Source organism: Blennius ocellaris (assembly GCF_963422515.1).
Source record: "Blennius ocellaris genome assembly, chromosome: 11".
Taxonomy (NCBI): domain Eukaryota; kingdom Metazoa; phylum Chordata; class Actinopteri; order Blenniiformes; family Blenniidae; genus Blennius; species Blennius ocellaris.
In genome coordinates, this window is record NC_137660.1 from 5,495,276 (window position 1) to 5,515,444 (window position 20,169).

At 43.0% G+C, this 20,169-nt stretch overlaps 1 protein-coding gene across 2 annotated transcripts in view; it reads right to left on the reverse strand.

Moving 5' to 3' along the window:
* LOC308136561 (plasma membrane calcium-transporting ATPase 1-like) overlaps positions 1-16,036 on the reverse strand; it is a gene marked incomplete at both ends in the record, with an annotated part of 41,641 nt that extends 25,605 nt beyond the window's left edge. The window contains 5 exons of one of the 2 annotated variants that reach the window (XM_080504920.1): positions 2,830-3,015; positions 3,928-4,053; positions 8,475-8,732; positions 9,049-9,246; positions 15,847-16,036. In XM_080504920.1, the coding sequence (XP_080361046.1) occupies positions 2,830-3,015; positions 3,928-4,053; positions 8,475-8,732; positions 9,049-9,246; positions 15,847-16,036 (958 nt within the window). Of the gene's footprint in view, positions 1-2,811; positions 3,016-3,927; positions 4,054-8,474; positions 8,733-9,048; positions 9,247-15,846 lie in introns of both variants that reach the window. The other variant, XM_080504919.1, reaches the window with a different exon arrangement.
* Positions 16,037-20,169: the final 4,133 nt, after the last annotated feature.

The window sequence follows — 20,169 nt, forward strand, 5'->3', positions numbered from 1 at the left end:
CTTGGTCCTAATCACCATCAACAGAGTCAGAAGCACCTGCTGCTGCAGCTCCGACCAGAGACACACTACGCTCCTCACAGGACCATCCACACTAAAGAGGATCCACGGGGGGGGGGGTTGGAAAGTGACCAGAAACGGCCCGCCCGTCAAAGCGCCACCAACTGGCCGATTCCTCCCTGCATCACATGGTGCGTGCCACATATTGGCTTACAAGACGTTCGACGACAAGTTTGAGGATGAGCTCGTTCATGATGCACGAGCGCCGAACACGATCTACTTAGCGCTGCGGTTTTTCCAGTCACAAACTGAAACCATCCCCGGCCACTGAGCAGCGTTCGTCACGGCTTCAGAATAAAGTTCATTCAGATTCACAAAGTCAGCCAACTTCTAGAGAGGTACAATGACTAGAGAGGTACGATGCCTGCTCAGGGAGAGAAACACCACCTTCAGGTCTGGGGACAGGGAGCTCTACAACACCGCAAGATCCAGCCTGAGGAGGGGAATCACAGTGGCAAAGGCTGCATACCAAATGAGGATAGAGGACTGCTTTAAAAACAACAACTCCAGGCAGGTGTGGCGGGGGGTCCAACACATCACAAACTACAGACCCAGCAGCCTGTCTGCGGATGATGGTGGCGCTTCACTAGCAGAGGACCTCAATAACTTCTTTGGTCGTTTTGAGGTGCCACAAAAGATATCCTCCTTAAATCCACCAGCACACGGGTGAGGGACACACTCGGCGCGGTGAACCCAAGGAAAGCTGCAGGCCCAGACGGTGTCTCTGGACAGGCACTGAGGGACTGCGCACCTCAGTTGTCCAGGGGTCTTCACCAAAATTTTCAATCAGTCCATGAGTCAGGCCACCGTCCCTCCCTGCCTAAAGTCCTCCATTATTGTCCCCCTCACCCAAGAAACACACCATCAGCAGTCTAAATGACTACCGCCCGGTGGCACTAACACCTATCATCACCAAATGTTGAGAGAAATTTGTCCAGGCACACATCACCTCCATCCTACAACCCGGTTTTGACCCTCTGCAGTTTGCATACAGGGCTAACAGGTCAACGCAAGACGCCATAACAACAGTCCTCCACACTGCTCTGTCCCACCTGGAGCATCAGGGGACCTACATACGTCTGCTCTTCGTGGACTTCAGCTCTGCTTTTAACACAATCCTACCAAACAAACTGGTGTCAAAACTACACGATCTGGTAATATCTGACTCTGTCTGCCGATGGATCAAAGACTTTTTGACAGACCGTCCTCAGAGGGTGAGAGTGGGCCCCCATGTCTCCTCAGCCATCAGTCTCAATACCGGTTCCCCCCAGGGCTGCGTTCTGAGCCCCCTTCTCTACAACCTCTACAGGCATGACTGCACCTCCACATCCCCAGCAACAGTATCATAAAGTTTGCTGATGACACCACCGTGGTGGGGCTCATCTCCGGAGGGGACGAGTCCACATAGCGGGACGAGGTGGAGAGGCTGTCTGAGTGGTGCACCGAGACCAACCTGCTCCTGAACTTCAACAAAACAAAAGAGATCATCGTGGACTTTAGAAGGAAAAAGACAGATACTCCGCCTCTGTTCATCGGCGGGGACCGTGTGGAGAGGGTCTCCAGCTGCCGATTCCTGAGGATGACCTGACCTGGAGTGCCAACACTACAGCCATCATCAAGAAGGCACGGCAGAGACTTTACTTTCTGAGGATACTAAAAAACAACGACCTCAGACAGGAACTGTTAGTGTCCTTTTACAAATGCTCCATACAAAGCATTCTTACATTATGTGTTGGTGTGTGGTTCTCCAGCTGAACAGCAGCAAACAGGAAGCAGCTCCAGAGAGTCATCACCACAGCCCAGAAGATCACCAGCTGCCCCCTTCCATCCCTGGAAGATCTCTACAGTCCCCACTGCCTCAGGAAAGCCCAGCGGATACTCAATACTATATTTTATATTTTTTATAAAACGGCACTTTAAAGAGGACTGCACCTTACAATTTCGTTGTATGGTGTTTCAATGGCAACAAAGACATTCTATTCTATTCTATTCTCTCACCTTGTCTAAAACAGTTAACCTGACTCTGTGGGCTAATATGGAAAGTTTGTAATTTGGCACCAGCCTCATCATATTGTAGACTGCTCTGTCTGCCATTTATTTTCACTGTCTAGAACCAACAAATCCACTATTTCAAAGATATAGTATAAGACTATTTCCTGAACAGGAAGCCCTTGCTGATGAGCATTGTATTGCTTTGGTCTTTTCCAGACGGCTTGACTCGTCCAGGATATGCAATGACAAAAAGCAAACGGAAAAGACAAAGACAAAACAGGAGAAGTACTGACAACATGGAATAAGCAAAGACAAGATAGAAAAAGATTATGACTACCTTTCTATATTTTTTGTCTTATTGATTCTCTTTATATATCCACATTTATTTCCTTTTAATTTTGGCCCTCCTGTGATTCCATACGACACAATCATCGAGTCGCTTCAATCATCAGGCATGTAAGTTCACACACACACACACACACACACACACACACACACACACGCACACACACACACACACACACACACAGTCACAGGACAGACGGAGAAGTGTACCACCAACCTTTCTTCTCTTTCTTGCCTGTGAAGGTAGAAAAAGACACCGTGTCATTATATATTAAAAGAGTGTAATAAGCGTTGAATGGAGCAGGAATAAGACGATGTCAGCACGTTTTGGTCCTGTTGTGTGGAAGCGTCACACAGTGGGAGTCTGTGGCTGCTTCACTTGAAGGTTTTCGAAGGGTTAAATGCTGAACGTGTCACTCCTCCACACATCCTCACCTGACTTGCTTTTTTTCTCTTTGTTTTTCTTCTTCTTCTCCTTCTTCTTCTTCTTCTCGTCCTCCTCTTTCTTCTCCTCGCCCTCGCTCTCACTTGCGCCGAGCAGCGTGAAGATGATCCCGGTCTGGGAGTTCACGCCGACGGCCGTGACTAACATCTTTCCAGAGCCCTCCATCACATGGGTACCTGGGGGGGGGGGGCAGTCAAACCTCCAGTCCTGTTTTCTCATTGTTTTCTTCCATTTTAAACCTCGAAACTCATGTAAATGATGTGATTTGCGACCAAGCCTTCAGCTGAGACAGTGTGTGACAGACACACATCAGAATTCTGAAAAGTGAGACGTCCTTTTGGTTGTTTTCATTGTTAATGACCAGTAGATAACATGTTAGTGTTGAACTGGCTTCTCAATAATTGGACTCCACTCACATGTAGCACAAGATCACTGTCATCGAGGACAAAGAAACACAACTCTTCTCATGATTCTTGTGCTGCTTTAATTGCACTTTAATTGAGTTCTTTTTTTTAATATCTGCAACAGTTTCACATTTATCATTTCTAATTAGTCCCCATAATACTTCACTTGAATTCACTTTAACTGTGCAACTTCAGCTCTGTGCACATAATGAACTCAATCAATCAAACTTAACCAATAATGCCTTAATGTTGTCTAATCCTGTAATAAACTGTAATGAAGCCAATAATGTGACAGATTACCAATAGTGTTTTAGGATGCTTATCCCATATGTCTTCATAGGTCTTGTAATACCCAGAATGCAACAGCTCGAGGAAAAGTGTTTTGACATTTCACTGCATTTTGCAGCAGGAGGTTTCATTAGAACTGGCTTTATGTTGAGATTGGGTCCTCAGGAGTAATGGTTTGGTCTTATGGTTCTATTCTACTCGTCTGGCCCACTCAAGATGAAACTGGACTGTACTGAAATATGTTTGACCACTCTGATGTAATAAACAGTAGCAAACAAAAATCAGTTAAGAATGTAATAACTAGATAATAATAAGTTAAAAATAACATAATAAATACATAGAGCTGCAGTGTTTTGGCAGGTGTTATGCAGTTTTCTTATCGTGTGTCAGCCTCACCCGACAGCAGCATGGGGTCGGTGCGGGCATTCTTCCTGACCAGGTCAGACTCTCCGGTCAGCGAGCTCTCGTCTATCTTCAGATCGTTGCCCTGAATCAGAATTCCGTCGGTGGGGAGGAGGTCACCTGGAGAAATATCACGGAACAATCTCCATCAACTATCTGATCTGAGAAGATAGAAACATCTCATTAGCGGAGGGCTGCGAGCAAAACACAAATACATTGTGAGGCACAGCTTTTCAATTTGGGATCTATTTTCATGTTTATGGAACATTTTAAACCCTCAAAAATTCACACAATACAAGAGTCTCATGGAAAAAGAAAGAAAAGGATAAATTCCTTGATATAATGGAAACACAGCAGAGAAGTCAGACATGTGGAATGTGAATCACAGCCTTCAGGATAAACCTGCTTTTTTATGCTTTGTCAGAGCAGGACTGAGTCAGAAAGGTTAGCAGAGGGTTGTTGTTGTTGTTGTTGTTGTTGTTGTTGTTGTTGAATTCTGACCCTGACCCTCTTTTTCTCTCGTTCTAGCTCCCAACCCCAACTGGAACAGCAGAAAGTCTCCGCCTCTGAGTCTGGTTCTGCAGGTTCCTCCTCCTAACCAGGTTCCTCCTCCTCTGGGTCTGGTTCTGCAGGTTCCTCCTCCTCTGGGTCTGGTTCTGCAGGTTCCTCCTCCTCTGGGTCTGGTTCTGCAGGTTTCTTCTTTTCCTCTGCTTCTTGTGTGGAATTGTTATGTGTTTTTCTGTCAAACTGCCTTGAAATGACTGTGTTGTATTTGGCATTATAGAAATAAATAAAATTGTTCCCCTCTAATGGTGACGATGAGGTGGGTATCAGGATTATCTTAATCTCATTAATCTGTTATAAAGGCTGCAGAAATTCTTCATTCTGAGAAAGGTTTTGCAGAAAGTACATAAAACTGAAAATTTTCAGGACGTACAAAGGAAAAACGTTCAGGGATCCTTCACGAGTACAAGTACTCTGTGCAGTATTGCACCCGATACCCAGTACTGTCATGATCCTGCCTTCTCTCCTCCCCTCCTGTGTTCCCCTTAGCTCCGCCCCTGTGCTCTCCTGCTTCCTCCTCCTGATCACAGCTGCCTGTCGTTGTCATTAGTGTGTATTTAGTTCCCTCTCTTCCAGCTCCAGTTGCCAGTTTGTCTGAGTTTCTACACCATTCGTACCCGCCTTTTTCCCTCGTGTGTTTTTGACCTTCTGCCTGCCTGCCCGACCTTGCCTCCTGGATTTCCTCCTCCATCGCCTGCTCTGGTTTTTGATCTTGGACTGCCTGACTTTGCTTCTGCTGTGTTTTTTGAAAATAAAACACTTTTGAACTGAACTTCTTGTCTGCCGTGCAATTGAGTTCACAAACCCTGACAAGTACTGTCATCGGTCCATTGATAATTAAAATGTTTCATGTTTTTGTGGGATCAGAATTATCATTTTGCTTTGCAGTTATTCTCATGACATTTTAATGATCATGTTCAGTGATCCCCCCCCCCCCCCCCCCCCCCGCCCGGGCACATTTTATACATAATATTTATGATATTATTCTATTGAGAGAATAAAGATTTATTTACTTTTTTTAAAAAATTCTCATCAGGACCTCTTTTCATTTCCACAAAAAAACCTCAAAAGTCCAGTTTTGTGTAGAAATGTATATATTTATGTTTAATTATTATATACATCGCATGGGGCTTTATTAAATAGAATATTATCAAAAATGATAACCAATTCAGGGACTTTTACTGTGATATTTATACCTAAAAATCAACAGCTACACATGAAGACCTTTCTCAGTTTCTTGACTCTGGAATTGCCAAAACCTGATGCAGTTTTTCAGGGGAGTATGGATTTAGACTTTTCCTCATCTGAGGTACAAGAAGCAATGAAATAATTTCCCACTGGAAAGGCAGCAGGGCCTGATGGATTCAGGCCAGAATCCTATGAAGATATTCTTGTACCAATGTTACTAAGGATGCATCGTGATGCATTCAGACGCAAGAAGCTCCCTTCTTCTCGTAGTGAAGCAAATATCAAGATGAAACAGACCCTGGCAGCTCCACTCAATCATGATCTTAAAACAATGACCACAGTACTGCAACGCTTTAGTCCATTCAGATCAAACTGGATTCATCCAAGGAAGACACTCCTTTTGTAATGTTCCCAAAATTCTCAATGTTCTTTATGCTGAATGTGGCAAAGGGGAAAATCTGCTTCATCATCTTTAGATGCCCATAAGGCATCTGACATGATTGAAAGGCCTTTTCTATTTTACAACAGTTTGGTTTCGGTGACAGATCCATAGAATGGATTAAAATATTCTATACTGACTCGCGGTCCTTCATATTAACAAAAGGAGATGAATCCAGCCCATTTCCTCTGCAGTGTGGTGTTCTCCAGGGGGACCCACTGTCTCTTTTGCTTTTTAATGCTTTTTGCATTAGAACCTTTGGCAGTTGGTGTCAGGAGGCCCCCAGATATTAAAGGGGTCAGGCTCGGTGGTGTGGCGTCCCGCTTGGCTCTATATGAGGACAACTTTCTGTTCTGTTCAGGTGATCCAACAGTCTCTCTCCCTATTCTGTTGAATTATATAAATTCTTTTGGGAAACGTTCTGGCAATGTTATAAATTGAGGAAAAAGTCAATTCATGCCACTCGTGGATCAATTCCCAGATACTCTTCTAAAACATTTACTATGATTGGATGGGTTAATACGGTCAAAATGATGAGTCGGCCCAGTTTTTATATCTTTTCCCAAAACCTGCCCCTATTTTTTAATTTATATGTCTTTAGGGAGCTGGATTCTATAATTTTACAATTTGTGTGTGGCTATAAATCTGATAATAAATATAAAACCCCTAAAAGAAAGGAGGTCTTGGACTACCTATCTTAAAACATTATTACTGTGCAGCTCCAGGGCTCTGGTCTACTGAAGCCTCAGAGAGACGGAAACGACTGGCAGACCTTCACAGCTACAATTAGAAGCCTTTGCTGCTAAAAGCTCCTCACTACCCACACTCTTGTTTTCCACTCCTGCCGTGATAGATGAGTTAATTCAGAAACATTTTACATTCAAAATTTCCATACAAATGTTCCATATAAAAACTGCTTGCTGGACCCTCAGCATTTCTGTTTCGGTTCCCATCTGTCAGAACCATCAATTCAAACCTGGACATTCAGATGCAGTGTTCACAGTCTGGAGAGAGACGGGATTGAACATCTTTTAAACTTGTACATTAATGGCCAGTTTGCCTCACTTCAGCAGTTAAGTGCTAAACTTAATATCAAAGTCACATTTTTATCGTTGCCTTCAGCTTAGACACTATGTTAAAGAAAAACGTCCACACCTGCCATTCACCTTTTTATTGAGAATCTCCTGCTCCCACAGATTCCAAACTGGTAACACATTTTGTAAATGGTTTTTCAACTCCAGTGTCCTCAGAACTCATCAGAAGCGTGGGCCACAGATCTGAATTCAGAGATACCAGCAGAGCTCTGGGAGGAGGCCATGTCCTGGATACATTACTGTTCAGCTCATCCAATACAAAGTAATCCATAGACTGCAGTACTCAAAAACAAAACTGAATGGCATCTTTCCATCGGGGCCTCCTCCATGTGACAGAAGCTCTCAAGCTGAAGGATCACTGGCACATCTTTTTGTGGTTCTGTCCTACACTGCACTGAGATCTTCAAGTGACATGTCGCAGGACTTACAAGCTGCTCTGCATTTGGAAATGCAAGTTTCTAAGAAACTCATTCTTCTGGCTTGGAAATCTACCCAGCCGCCCTGTTTGAGACAACGGCTCAAGGAGACGGCGTCTGTTATACAGATGGAAAGACTGCGCCTGCATAAGACTACAATGAAAACAAACTTTTTGGCCCTTTTCTGGCTCAGTGTAATATTACTTCTCCCCCATAGACAGTTGTCCTGCCTGGGGGTGAACAGGTGACCTGGACATCAACTCATTTGGCTTTGCTTTGTTGTGGGACGTCATATTGTCACTTCATATCTGAAGACCAATGTTAATTTAAAATGAAAATATAATATTGAAAAAAAAATCTATATATTAAAAAAGTATATATATGTGTGTGTGTGTGTGTGTGTTTGTCTGCACTTAATGTGCTGACTGTAATCTGATTACTTTAGCCTGTAAATGTGCATTGTGCCCCCAGGCAGTCCAACGTGAGGCCCGTGGGTCAATATAAAATGAGGGTCCATGAAAGCTAGTAAATTAGCCTCAAAGCCTTAATGTGAGGGTGAGATTGTTAAAACAGCCAGTGGAGATGTGTTTTGGAAATTTCACTGTATTTTGCACCAGAAGGTTGAAGATTGTAGTCATTTTTGGCAGTGATTGTTTGGTTTGGCTAAGATACAGACATTCCCATCACCTATACTCTGCACTACAACAAAGGAAAACTTTCAGGTTTACATTTAAATGTTATTATGGCACTAATTTGCAGGTCTGACCCGCTCAAGATGAAATTGGTCTGCAAGTAGCCCCTGAATTAAAATGAGTCTGACACATCAGAATGTCCTCTCACCGTATTTGACCTGGGCGATGTCTCCGACCACCATCTCGGACAGATTGATCTGGATGACCTGCCCCCCTCGGACCACCGCGAACTTCTGCTCCTGCTCGATGCGGCTCTGGAGGCCCCTGAACTGCTTCTCTTTGCTCCAGTCGTTGAATGCCGTCACCAGCACCACGCACACCACCGACAGCAGGATGGCGGCGCCCTCGATCCACCCGGTGTCCGCCTCGCCCTCGTCCTCCACGCCGCCGGCCGCCTTCCCGCAGTCTGAATGGAGAACACACTGGAGACGAAGCCTCTTCAACCCGCATCGGTTCCCTCAGTCTACGTGACACGATTAACCTCCCCGGCAGGTTGAGCTTCTGAGAGATACAGCGCTAACTCCTGCCGCCACAATATGAGCTCAACATGTGGTTTGAACCAGGCCTGATTTCAGTGCACTGATAGAAAACCACCAACGCTGTGAGCACCGTTCCTCCAACATGGGCGAATGTATGGCTGCACACGTGAAACCCCTTCTTCATATTCACTGAAATGCTAAACAGCTACAGTGTGTGTGTGTGTGTGTGTGTGTTGGTCTCACTCTGTCCCTGGGCATCTGGCGGATGGTAGAAGGAAAGGCCCAGTGAGATGATAGCAGCCACCTCCAGGATGATGAGCGTCACATCCTGCAGGGCTTCCCACACTAACTGCATAAAGGTTTTTGGCTTTTTAGGAGGGATGATGTTCCGTCCAAACTCTTCCTGCCTCCGGCTGACGTCCTCCGATTTCCCGTCCAAACCTGCGACGAGACGCAAACATCAGTCCACACACAGGCTCGTGCAGGATTCACCCACAAGATGATGTCATACAGATAATATACAGTGGATTTATGTGATAGACCAACATAACGTTTCTTTTCTTTTCTTTTTTACAAATGAAAAACTGAAAAATGTGGCACACAAGACTTCTTCCCCGAGTCAATAGTTTGCAGAACCTCTTTTAGCTGCAATCACAGTTGCAGATCCTTTAGGGCTCGTCTCTAACAGCTCTCCACTTCTACAGACTGAAACTTTTCCCCATTCTTGTTTGCAAAATAGCTGAAGCTCAGTCAGACTGGATAGAAAGTGTTTGTAAAGAGCACTTTTTAAATCCTGCCAGAGATTTTCAATTGAATAAAGGTCTGGACTTTGACTGGTCCATTCTAACAAATGAAGACTTTGATCTAAACCTTTCCATTGCAGCTCTGGCTGGATGATTCCACTTGTTGCCCTGCTGAAGATGAACGTTTGCAGTGTTCTGAAGTCTTTGTATTCGTCTTCATCCATCTCCCATCCACTGTGAGCATCCTCCCTGTCCCTCCTGAAGAAGAGCATCCTCACAACAGGTGGCAAACTGGAGACAGGACTTCTTCTGGCTTTGTTTCAACAGTGGCTTTCTAGTAGGGGCGAGGGATTCAAACCCTGGTTCAGGTACGGGGTCGGCGTTGTCCCACCGGAGCCAGTACCCCGGGCCTCTGGACTGCTTCTCTGATCAATGCTCTCCTTGCCCAGCCGTCACTTTAAGTGAACAGTTTGTTCACAAATGTTCTCTAATGTATGTCATCTTTTCAACCCTATAAACTCTCACTTTTGATGATTCGTCACACCTGATGGATTGAAACACACCTGATGCATTGAAACACACCTGATGCATTGAAACACACCTGATGCATTGAAACACACCTGATGGATTGAAACACACCTGATGGATTGAAACACACCTGATGCATTGAAACACACCTGATGGATTGAAACACACCTGATGGATTGAAACACACCTGATGGATTGAAACACACCTGATGGATTGAAACACACCTGATGCATTGAAACACACCTGATGGATTGAAACACACCTGATGGATTCAAACACACCTGATGGATTGAAACACACCTGATGCATTGAATCAAACCTGATGCGTTGAAACACACCTGATGCGTTGAAACACACCTGATGGATTGAAACACACCTGATGGATTGAAACATACCTGATGCATTGAAACACACCTGATGGATTGAAACACACCTGATGCATTGAAACACACCTGATGGATTGAAACACACCTGATGCATTGAAACACACCTGATGCATTGAAACACACCTGATGGATTGAAACACACCTGATGCATTGAAACACACCTGATGCATTGAAACACACCTGATGGATTGAAACACACCTGATGGATTGAAACACACCTGATGCATTGAATCAAACCTGATGCGTTGAAACACACCTGATGCGTTGAAACACACCTGATGGATTGAAACACACCTGATGGATTGAAACATACCTGATGCATTGAAACAAACCTGATGCATTGAAACACACCTGATGCGTTGAAACACACCTGATGCGTTGAAACACACCTGATGGATTGAAACACACCTGATGCATTGAAACACACCTGATGGATTGAAACACACCTGATGCATTGAAACACACCTGATGGATTGAAACACACCTGATGCATTGAAACACACCTGATGCATTGAAACACACCTGATGCATTGAAACACACCTGATGGATTCAAACACACCTGATGCATTGAAACACACCTGATGGTGAGAAACACAATTGATGCATTGAAACACACCTGATGGATTGAAACACACCTGATGCATTGAAACACACCTGATGGATTGAAACACACCTGATGGATTGAAACACACCTGATGCATTGAAACACACCTGATGGATTGAAACACACCTGATGCATTGAAACACACCTGATGGATTGAAACACACCTGATGGCTTGAAACACACCTGATGCATTGAAACACACCTGATGCATTGAATCAAACCTGATGCATTGAAACACACCTGATGCGTTGAAACACACCTGATGGATTGAAACACACCTGATGGATTGAAACATACCTGATGCATTGAAACAAACCTGATGCATTGAAACACACCTGATGCGTTGAAACACACCTGATGGATTGAAACACACCTGATGGATTGAAACATACCTGATGCATTGAAACACACCCGCAGGTATTTGGAGCAGCACCCAGCCACCTCAGTGCCAAAGAGGCAGACCTGGACAAGGTCCTGATTAAGCTGCTCTGATGGACATATTTTGACCATATATATATATATATATATATATATATATATATATATATATATATATATATATATATATATATATATATATATATATATATATATATATATATATATATATATATATATATATATATATATATATATATATATATATATATATATATATATATATATATATATATAAATGTGCTAAAACATCATTGAGGTGTTTGTCGTGTGTACAGAAAGCACGTCACCACCTTCAATAAGAAATATATACAACAGGGATGTCATTTCTTAACATTTTTCTTCAGAGTAGTGGACAAAAGCTGAGCAGCTGTAGGAGAAGCTTCCTGGATATTTCACTGGATTACAGCAAGATTCAGTTGTAATACTTTTTTTTTCTTTGCAGAAATATAGATATTTTGATGACATACACTCTGCACCACAACAAAGCAAAACTTTAAAGCTGAAATTTAAAGGTTATTAAGACACAATTTTACCGGTCTGTATGTGGCCCCTGAACTGAAATGTGTTTGACAGCCCTGATGTAGGATCTCAAATCAAAGTTATTATTAATGTAGTTAACTATGCAATATGTCTACACTGATCAGGGTGAAATACACACTACCAAACATAGCCGAAAAAGAAATGTGTGAATAGTTTTAATCTACTTTATTTAGGAATTGTACAAAATGGGTAAAACACGTGAAATCAACATCAGTACACATCCAGCAAAGTATCTCAGAAAACGGAGATAATTTACTCGAGTAAAAATGCAGTTGCTTGTGTGAAAAACGTGTAAAATAAGAGTACTGATGCTCAGCTATTGTTCAGCATCTGGAGGTAAAGGAGAAGATGAGGCCAGCTGTGGCTCGGGTTGGCGGGGCGGTACGACGTCAAAGGTTAAAGATTCCATTTCACATCTTACCGGCTCATATGTCTCAGTATGTTTATTTAAATAAACACCAACATTGCCACCGCTGTTAAATCCTGAATGATCACGTGGAGTCTTTAGGTTCAAGACATAAACTCAACTTGTGAAAATAGCGATGCTGGTGTCAAATTACCAGCAATAGCCATTGCATGTTGATAAAAAAAAAAAGAAGTGATATTCAGACAGCCAACCAATCAGATGACAGCAGGATTTCACAGACAGCTTAAAGCAGTGCTTCTCAAATGGTGGGGTGAGCCCCCCTGGGGGGGCGTGGTGGGGTGTCAGGGGGGGCGTGAGGCGGGCGCGACTTTCAGTATTAGTGTCTTTATTCATGCTTGAACGATAAAAAAAGGGCCTCCAGCTCATTTTATTAATTTATTTTGATAATCAGGCGATTGTATGCAGAATGCTGGTGCAGCAACTCATACAGTGGTTTATACAGATCAATAAATAAATATTATCAGGTTCTCAATGGTAGTACAATTCGGGGGGGGGGGGGGGGTTGAAAAAAATTCTGTCCTCTTGGGGGGGGGGGCATGACAGAAAATAATCGAGAACCACTGGCTTAAAGGCAGGAGCTTGAACAGAAAGAAAGACAGAAACCAGGCCCGGTTTACAAGACGTCTTCAAGTGAAAATGGAACATTTCCGCAGCTTTTGGAGTCCGTTCATATGACAATGGTGCCTGGAGCCACTGAAAACACAATTTTTAGAAAATACAACTTTCTGTAAACATTTGGGCTTCAGCTTTACGTTGACGGCAGAAACGCTGCTGCTGAACATGAGCAACCTTAGTAAATAGTTCTGCACATGCTCAGTAGACAATAAGCTCGATGTTTCCTCCAGAGTGTCACCACTCACAGTCCATATTCTCCCGGATTTGGTACTTTTATTTTGACAGTCACCATAATAACAATCCAACTGTCGGTCAGTCCACTAGATTGTCCATTCATCATCCATCATATTTGAATTTCAATTTAAAAATATATTTTCTTCAAACAATAACTTTGCATTGTATTGTCAGTATATGAGAAGGAGCAGGGTTTTCCTCGACTTTTCAACTTTTTTTTGTGTTAATTGGACAATTATGGCAGTCAAGCCACCTGCTGTAGTGTTCAGGTGCAGCGTGGCGTCAGGCTGAGACGTCTGCAGGATCACAACCAGACGGGCTCAAGCGCTTTGCATATATGAACAAACGTGACAGTTGAACCAACGTGACGCCTGCTGTTTGTGACTCTGCAGTCTGGTAGCGTTGTGTGGAAGCAGAGGGCGGCCTGCTCTCCCCGGAGGGGTGGACCAGCGAGTCGGGACTCGCCCCAACGCCCTCAGAGGCCCCGCCGCCATTCCCTCGCCTCGTGTTGTCTGGAAATGAAACTCTGGCTGAACTGCTCTGAAACTTCACACGTCTGTCCCCAGCTGAGACGTACACAGAGCTGGGGATGGATTTTTCCACCGATTTCAAGCTGCTGCTGACATTTTGCCTCTCTGTCAGCAGGAGTGGAAAGGCTGAAGTTGTTTACTCAGCAACCAAGACGGACAGACGGCGTGAATTAATGATGAGGGGGAGAATGTCAAAGGGCAGAATGAGGCTCACTCCAACAAACCCAGTGGATAGACTGTGAGCTCGTATTCACAAAAGATTGGCTCCCGGGGTCTTCAGGATTATCAAGTGCTCACTGATATTTCTTAATTAATTAATGATGGAAATGACCAGGAAATGAAAGACTAAAGGTTAATGTCAGAATCTAAATCAATGATGATAATAATAAAACCTAAATCAATGAATAGCACTAAAGTGGTGCTGTAAATCTCAAATACACCATTATAGAACCTGAATAGAACCTCGCTTGACAAGATTTGAGCCTGTTAGTCAAAACTGAGGGCAGAAAAAAAATCCACCGAAATCAATCTCTGTAGCTGTAATCTGTAGAGTAACTAAATGGCATTCAGTTACTCTAAATGCACAAGTAAAAAGACAGCCTGAGACAATAGCAGCCCCTTATATTACCGTCAGTGCAATTATTTTACATTAAACCTTTTGATATCGCTCCGACTCCATCTCCGTGGGATTGGAGAAAAATGCAAATTTTTTTTTTTTTAAATGATCTAACTCTGTCTCCATGGAAATGGGGAAAATTGAACTTTCTGAAAACACTACAACTAGTAGTTGTTCTGCACATGCTCAGTAGAGACAATCAGAACAATGTTCCCTCCGTGGTGTCATGACTCCCCGTCCACACCCTCCTGGGACTTGGTACTTTTATTTTGAAATTCACTGTAATGAAATTCAATTTAGTCGTCTGTCCACTAGAATGTCGGTGTTCTCCCATTGGAAATGAGTAGAGCTCATTGTTCTCTGCACCCTGTGTGCTTCATTACAAAAACAACCAACAGCATCCACTAGTGGCCCAACAAGAAAACTACATCTTGTTCAGCATTTCGGCCGTTTCCTCAGAGACGTTGTTTTCAAAACACCGCCATGTAAACAAAAAACTTTTCTGAAACAGAAACGCAGAAATGATTGATTTTCACTTGGAACGTGACGTAACCGAGGGCATAAACTCGTGTTTTCATCAGATTGTGGATATTAGAGCTGAATTCTATGATTTTTTTTTAAAGTAAACTTAAACCTCCCACACATTAAGAACCTTTACATCTGTAGTGTCTGTAACTGAAACAATAAATGACCGCTGTAAAAAACAACGACTGAACCTTTTCTGTACTAAAACCCAACATGCAGCTTCATATGATCATCAGCGCTGACGCCAGGGGTCACACTCGACCTGCCGTGCGACTCTCCGAATGAATCACTGAGCAGGTCAGACACAACAACAGAGCACGCCCTGCAGACAAACACACTGGATTCAAAATGAGGCTGTACCTTAACAACAATCTGCTACAAAACAAACCAAAATAAACCCCATAATTAGCATGCAAAAAAGGTTCAGTGATTTAAATCTCCACTGTCAGAAGATCAGTGAGAACTTTTAAAGGGATTCATGTATTTTTATATCCACTGTGATCTGCAAGTTGTGCAGCACACAGTCAACCGAGACATTACTGCTGAATTTGCAGTTCTTTTATTCAAATTTCATGTTTGACACGTTTTGTAAAAGGACAGTGAACTTCTTAATGACATATTGACACTTTCAAGGCCGATTTGTAGTTATTTAAAGACTATCATGGTATCATTTACCAGTCTGGCCCAGTTAAGATCAAACCCCACCCTCCCTACCGGAACCACAATCTGTCAGTCTGTCCTCTCCTGTTGTCTCCTTCTGTCCTCTAACCTCAACTGGAAGAGGAGAACCCGTCCTCCTCTGAGTCCGGTTCCTGTAAAGAGGACGTGATGTTGACGTCGGGGTGCGTACCTTCGACGGGCGACGTCCTCAGCCTGGCGCACAGTCCGGTCACGTCTCCGTAGGACTCGGAGAGCCGGGCCGTGGCCTCGGCTCCTCGCAGCTCCATGAGGGAGCGCAGCTCCTGCAGCGAGCAGCCGAACTCCATGTCGTGGTTGGCCGCCTGGCCGTGTTTGGAGCCGCTCAGAGAGTTGTTGGCCATGACCGCCTGCTGGGGAACTCAACACGGACCTTTTGGACGAGCGCAGACTCTCAGTGGTAGGCCTGAGGTGCAGATCTGGTCTGACGGGGACTCTGTGACTGTGGGGGGAAGAAACAGGGATGTTACATGATGTGTCCTCCGAGGGACTGAGTCTCTGTTTCAGTCACTGTCACTGGTTTTAAACTGGGAACAACAGGAATGAATAAATCATGTCTGATCCTGTAGGATTTTCTTCACATGATCATCGACACATCATGGAGACATGCTTTGAAGGTTATTGACTTATTTTTAGTCCTGATTTTACAGGATGTCAATCTGGATTTAAAATTCTTATTTCAAGATTTCTTACCAAGTGAAATGTACTTGCTCCATGGACAGATCACTTTGCTAGTTTTTGGTCATTTCCTTCTCATATTTAATGTTGATATCTTACATTTGGACGAGCCTGTTGGCAGAGTTTAGATGGATTTAGATCAGGGGTGTCAAACTCATTTTAGTTGAGGGGCCACATCAACCTAATCTGATCTCTGGGGGCCAAACAAGTCAAACGTAACATATTAAACTGCAGCTACGGACAAATATCAAAGTCTTTCCTTCTTTTGATCCTTTTGTAACTGCAAGAATTTACCAGTCTATTCTGAAATATACATATTAAAGGAAATCAGATATAATATATTTGCAAAAAAAAAAAAAAAAAACACAAAAAAAGCCCTCAGTCACCTGTATCTGGATGTCGTATTTTTATTCAGGATTAAAACAATTTGTCATTATCTGGAAATTGTTTTGAGTTTGCGTGTCTAAAGTATCACTTCACATAAGTTGGACTCATTGTTTTATTGTGAAAGGTGTTGCGTCATGTGACCTCCACAGATGCATTAATGTCGGCGGTCAAATTCTGACCAAGGGCGGTTTTGAATGTAATTTTTGCCAATCTAGTGTTTTTAGATCAGCCTCTTATCAGTTTTCATATTTATACTTTAAAAAAAAATCACATGACGGCCGGATTAGATCCTCTGGCGGCCCGCTGTTTGACACCCCTGGTTTAGAGTGTAAACCCAGTAAAATAGCTGAAAAATTTAGATTATCTCCACATTTATTTTATTACTTATTGCACAAGTCAACATTTGTGCAATAATTTAAAATTCTTTTTTTTTTTAAACAAAAACAACACCTAAAGTGGAAAATGTTTAACCAAAGAAAATGTAACATTATTCTATTGTCCTCAATGCTTTAGAGCCTCTTCGGTTGCTGCTGTTCTAAACTAATAAAAAGACAGCATGATTAAATATATATGTAGTCATTTAAATATACTTGTATTTATTTTTGCAGGAAAAATATTCATTAAATGTATTTTTCTTATAAGAAACCTACATTCCAAAGAGACTAATTAGGAATAAAATGTTAAATATAACATTTACGTGTTCCAACATTATTCCACCAGGATGGTTTGGGCCAGCGAGTCTGGTGACGCTGCAGATCATAAAATCATAACTCTGAGCACAATTTCACTTATTATTACATCGTGATTAACCATATAAGGTCCATTTAAAAAAAAAATACAATGCCTCAGGGTATAATTTAAAGAACTAAATACTCTACATTCAGTGAAACAAACATTATGAGACATTTCCAAGCGATCAAACACATTTGAAGGGATTATAACTGACCAAAACAAGACATATTGGATTTAGATGCACCTCTATAAAATACAAGCCATATGATACTGTGCACAAGTCTTCTTTGCTCAGAAGTACCTAAATGACTCACGAGAGGAGTTTGAAATGTTTCTTGAGCTCAGATGCAGTTCCTCATAGTTTCTAGGTGAAGCAATAGATTGTTTGCCAAAGCAGAGAAGACAGAAGAATATATAAAATACCTCTCTCATGTTGGGAGTGTCATTTGTCTGATGAGGAGTTAAAACCTCAGGCTGATCTGATGAATCTTAAAGTGATTAACTCCACCGTGTGTGTTGCAGCAGGATGGAAAACAGCAGTGGAACAAATTGCCCATTGACTCGGTTCATGTGTAAACTGGAGGATTTTATATTTGTTCCCCACAGGTTGCGACCTCTGCGCCTTCGGCTGTAATCTGTGTCAATCAGTCAGCCTGGACTTAATCTGAAAGGTGGAGGCCTGTTTCAGGCTGGAGGAGAAGGAAAAGAGCCGCAGCACCTTCAGCCAGCAGCGCTGAGGGTCAAACCAGTGGAGCCAGCTCTGGTGTGTCCCACAACTCCATCACCTTCACAACACACACTATCGCTCACTTTTTACACCCTGAAAGCCCGAGCAGGTCTAAAAAAAACACACATTTTTAATGTAGTTTCACTGCTGATTTCACTCATACTGACAGATTATAACAAACTCCAAAGGTTGACAAAGACGTCCACGACAGAAACCACATTATTGATGAAGAAGAAGAGGTAGACTTACAGGAACTTCCCCCATCGCCTCCTGTTCTCAGCAGCAGCAGCAGCAGCAGGTATTAGTGGCAGTCCGATTATTGTGAGCAGCTTCAGCCTGACAGCTCCAGAAACAGCCCATAACCCAACCACATCCCTCCACAGACCCCTGCACACACACACACACTCACACACACACCAGGACGCTGCCTTTCTCTGTAAAAAGGAAACTGAGTTTGACCTTCAGCGAGCTCACAAGAGGCGCTCCATCGGAGGGAAGGGAAAAACACAGGAGCTGCGGCTAAATGATTATCTGAGGAAAGCCTTGCTTAATCTAATTAGACAATCTGTGGATTCAGTCAACGCCAGGGAGGCTGCTGGTGCTGCTGCAGCTCCTCCTGCTGCACACACACACACACACACACACACACACACACACACACACACACACACACACACACACACACACACACACACACACACACACACACACACACACACACACACACACACACACACACACACACACACACACACACACACACACACACACGTGATATTTCCAGTACAATAACCACATAATCACTGATGTGTGCAGATAAACTCCAAAAGTTTCTTTTCTATTTTAGTGCAAACATCAACAACGACATCAGGAAAAGTATGCATTTCATTCAATTTCCTTTTAAAATCTGAAACAAGATTAAAAAATTGTGCAGTTTTGACGTTATTCCATTGTCTGGTGGAAAATATGCTGGATTCTCCAGATTTCCTGTTGTAGGTTTGAGTTGCACCAGGGGGCTCGATGTGGCTCTGAACCTCCCAGAAGGAATGAAATCCTCTCTGCTGCTACGTTTTGTGTTTCTCCACCAGGCCGTGGCCTCTGCATGACTCCTGCAGAGTTCAGTGCCCACAGCACAGCGTTAATGCTGAGAGATATCAGGTTTACGCTTGCTACATCATTCTTCTTTGAGAGGTTTGTTCGATCTTTCTCTTTTCAGTGTTGTTCTCGGTAAATTGTGATTTAGAAACAGCTGTTGAAGGAAAAGCTTCACACGTTCTGCACACGCTGCCTGCTGGGAGCTTCAGGTGAAGAGGACTGATCACCTCATCAGGGAGTTTTGAAGCCTTGAATTGAGTGATTGAGCGCTTCATTTATCTTTGGCTTGTAAAGTGCTGCCACCTACTGGTTCTAGCTCATCAGCAAAACTGAGTAATAGAATAGAATAGAATAGAATAGAATAGAATAGAATAGAATAGAATAGAATAGAATAGAATACTGTGCTTTATGTTGAACATTTCAGGTATATTATATTGTATTTTGCAAATGCTATTTTAAATCTCCTTGTACTGTTTTTCTTCCCCAAATTTGCTATTTTCTTATTTTGACTCTATTTTGGCTGACATGTTCGTCTCTATGCTCTATTTCTTATTCTTGGTGATTTGTCCATCTCTTGTATGAACTGCAGAACTGACAATAAAGCTCAGTTTGAGTTTGACTAAATGAGATGAATCACCTATCATTACAATTTACAATTTCTTTCTATCTGTGTGTGTGTGTGTGTGTGTGTGTGTGTGTGTGTGTGTGTGTGTGTGTGTGTGTGTGTGTGTGTGTGTGTGTGTGTGTGTGTGTGTGTGTGTGTGTGTGTGTGTGTGTGTGTGTGTGTGTCCTGTGATGAACGGCCGGCCTGTCCAGGAAGTATCCTGTCCTCTCCAATAGTAACTTGAGGTCGGCTCC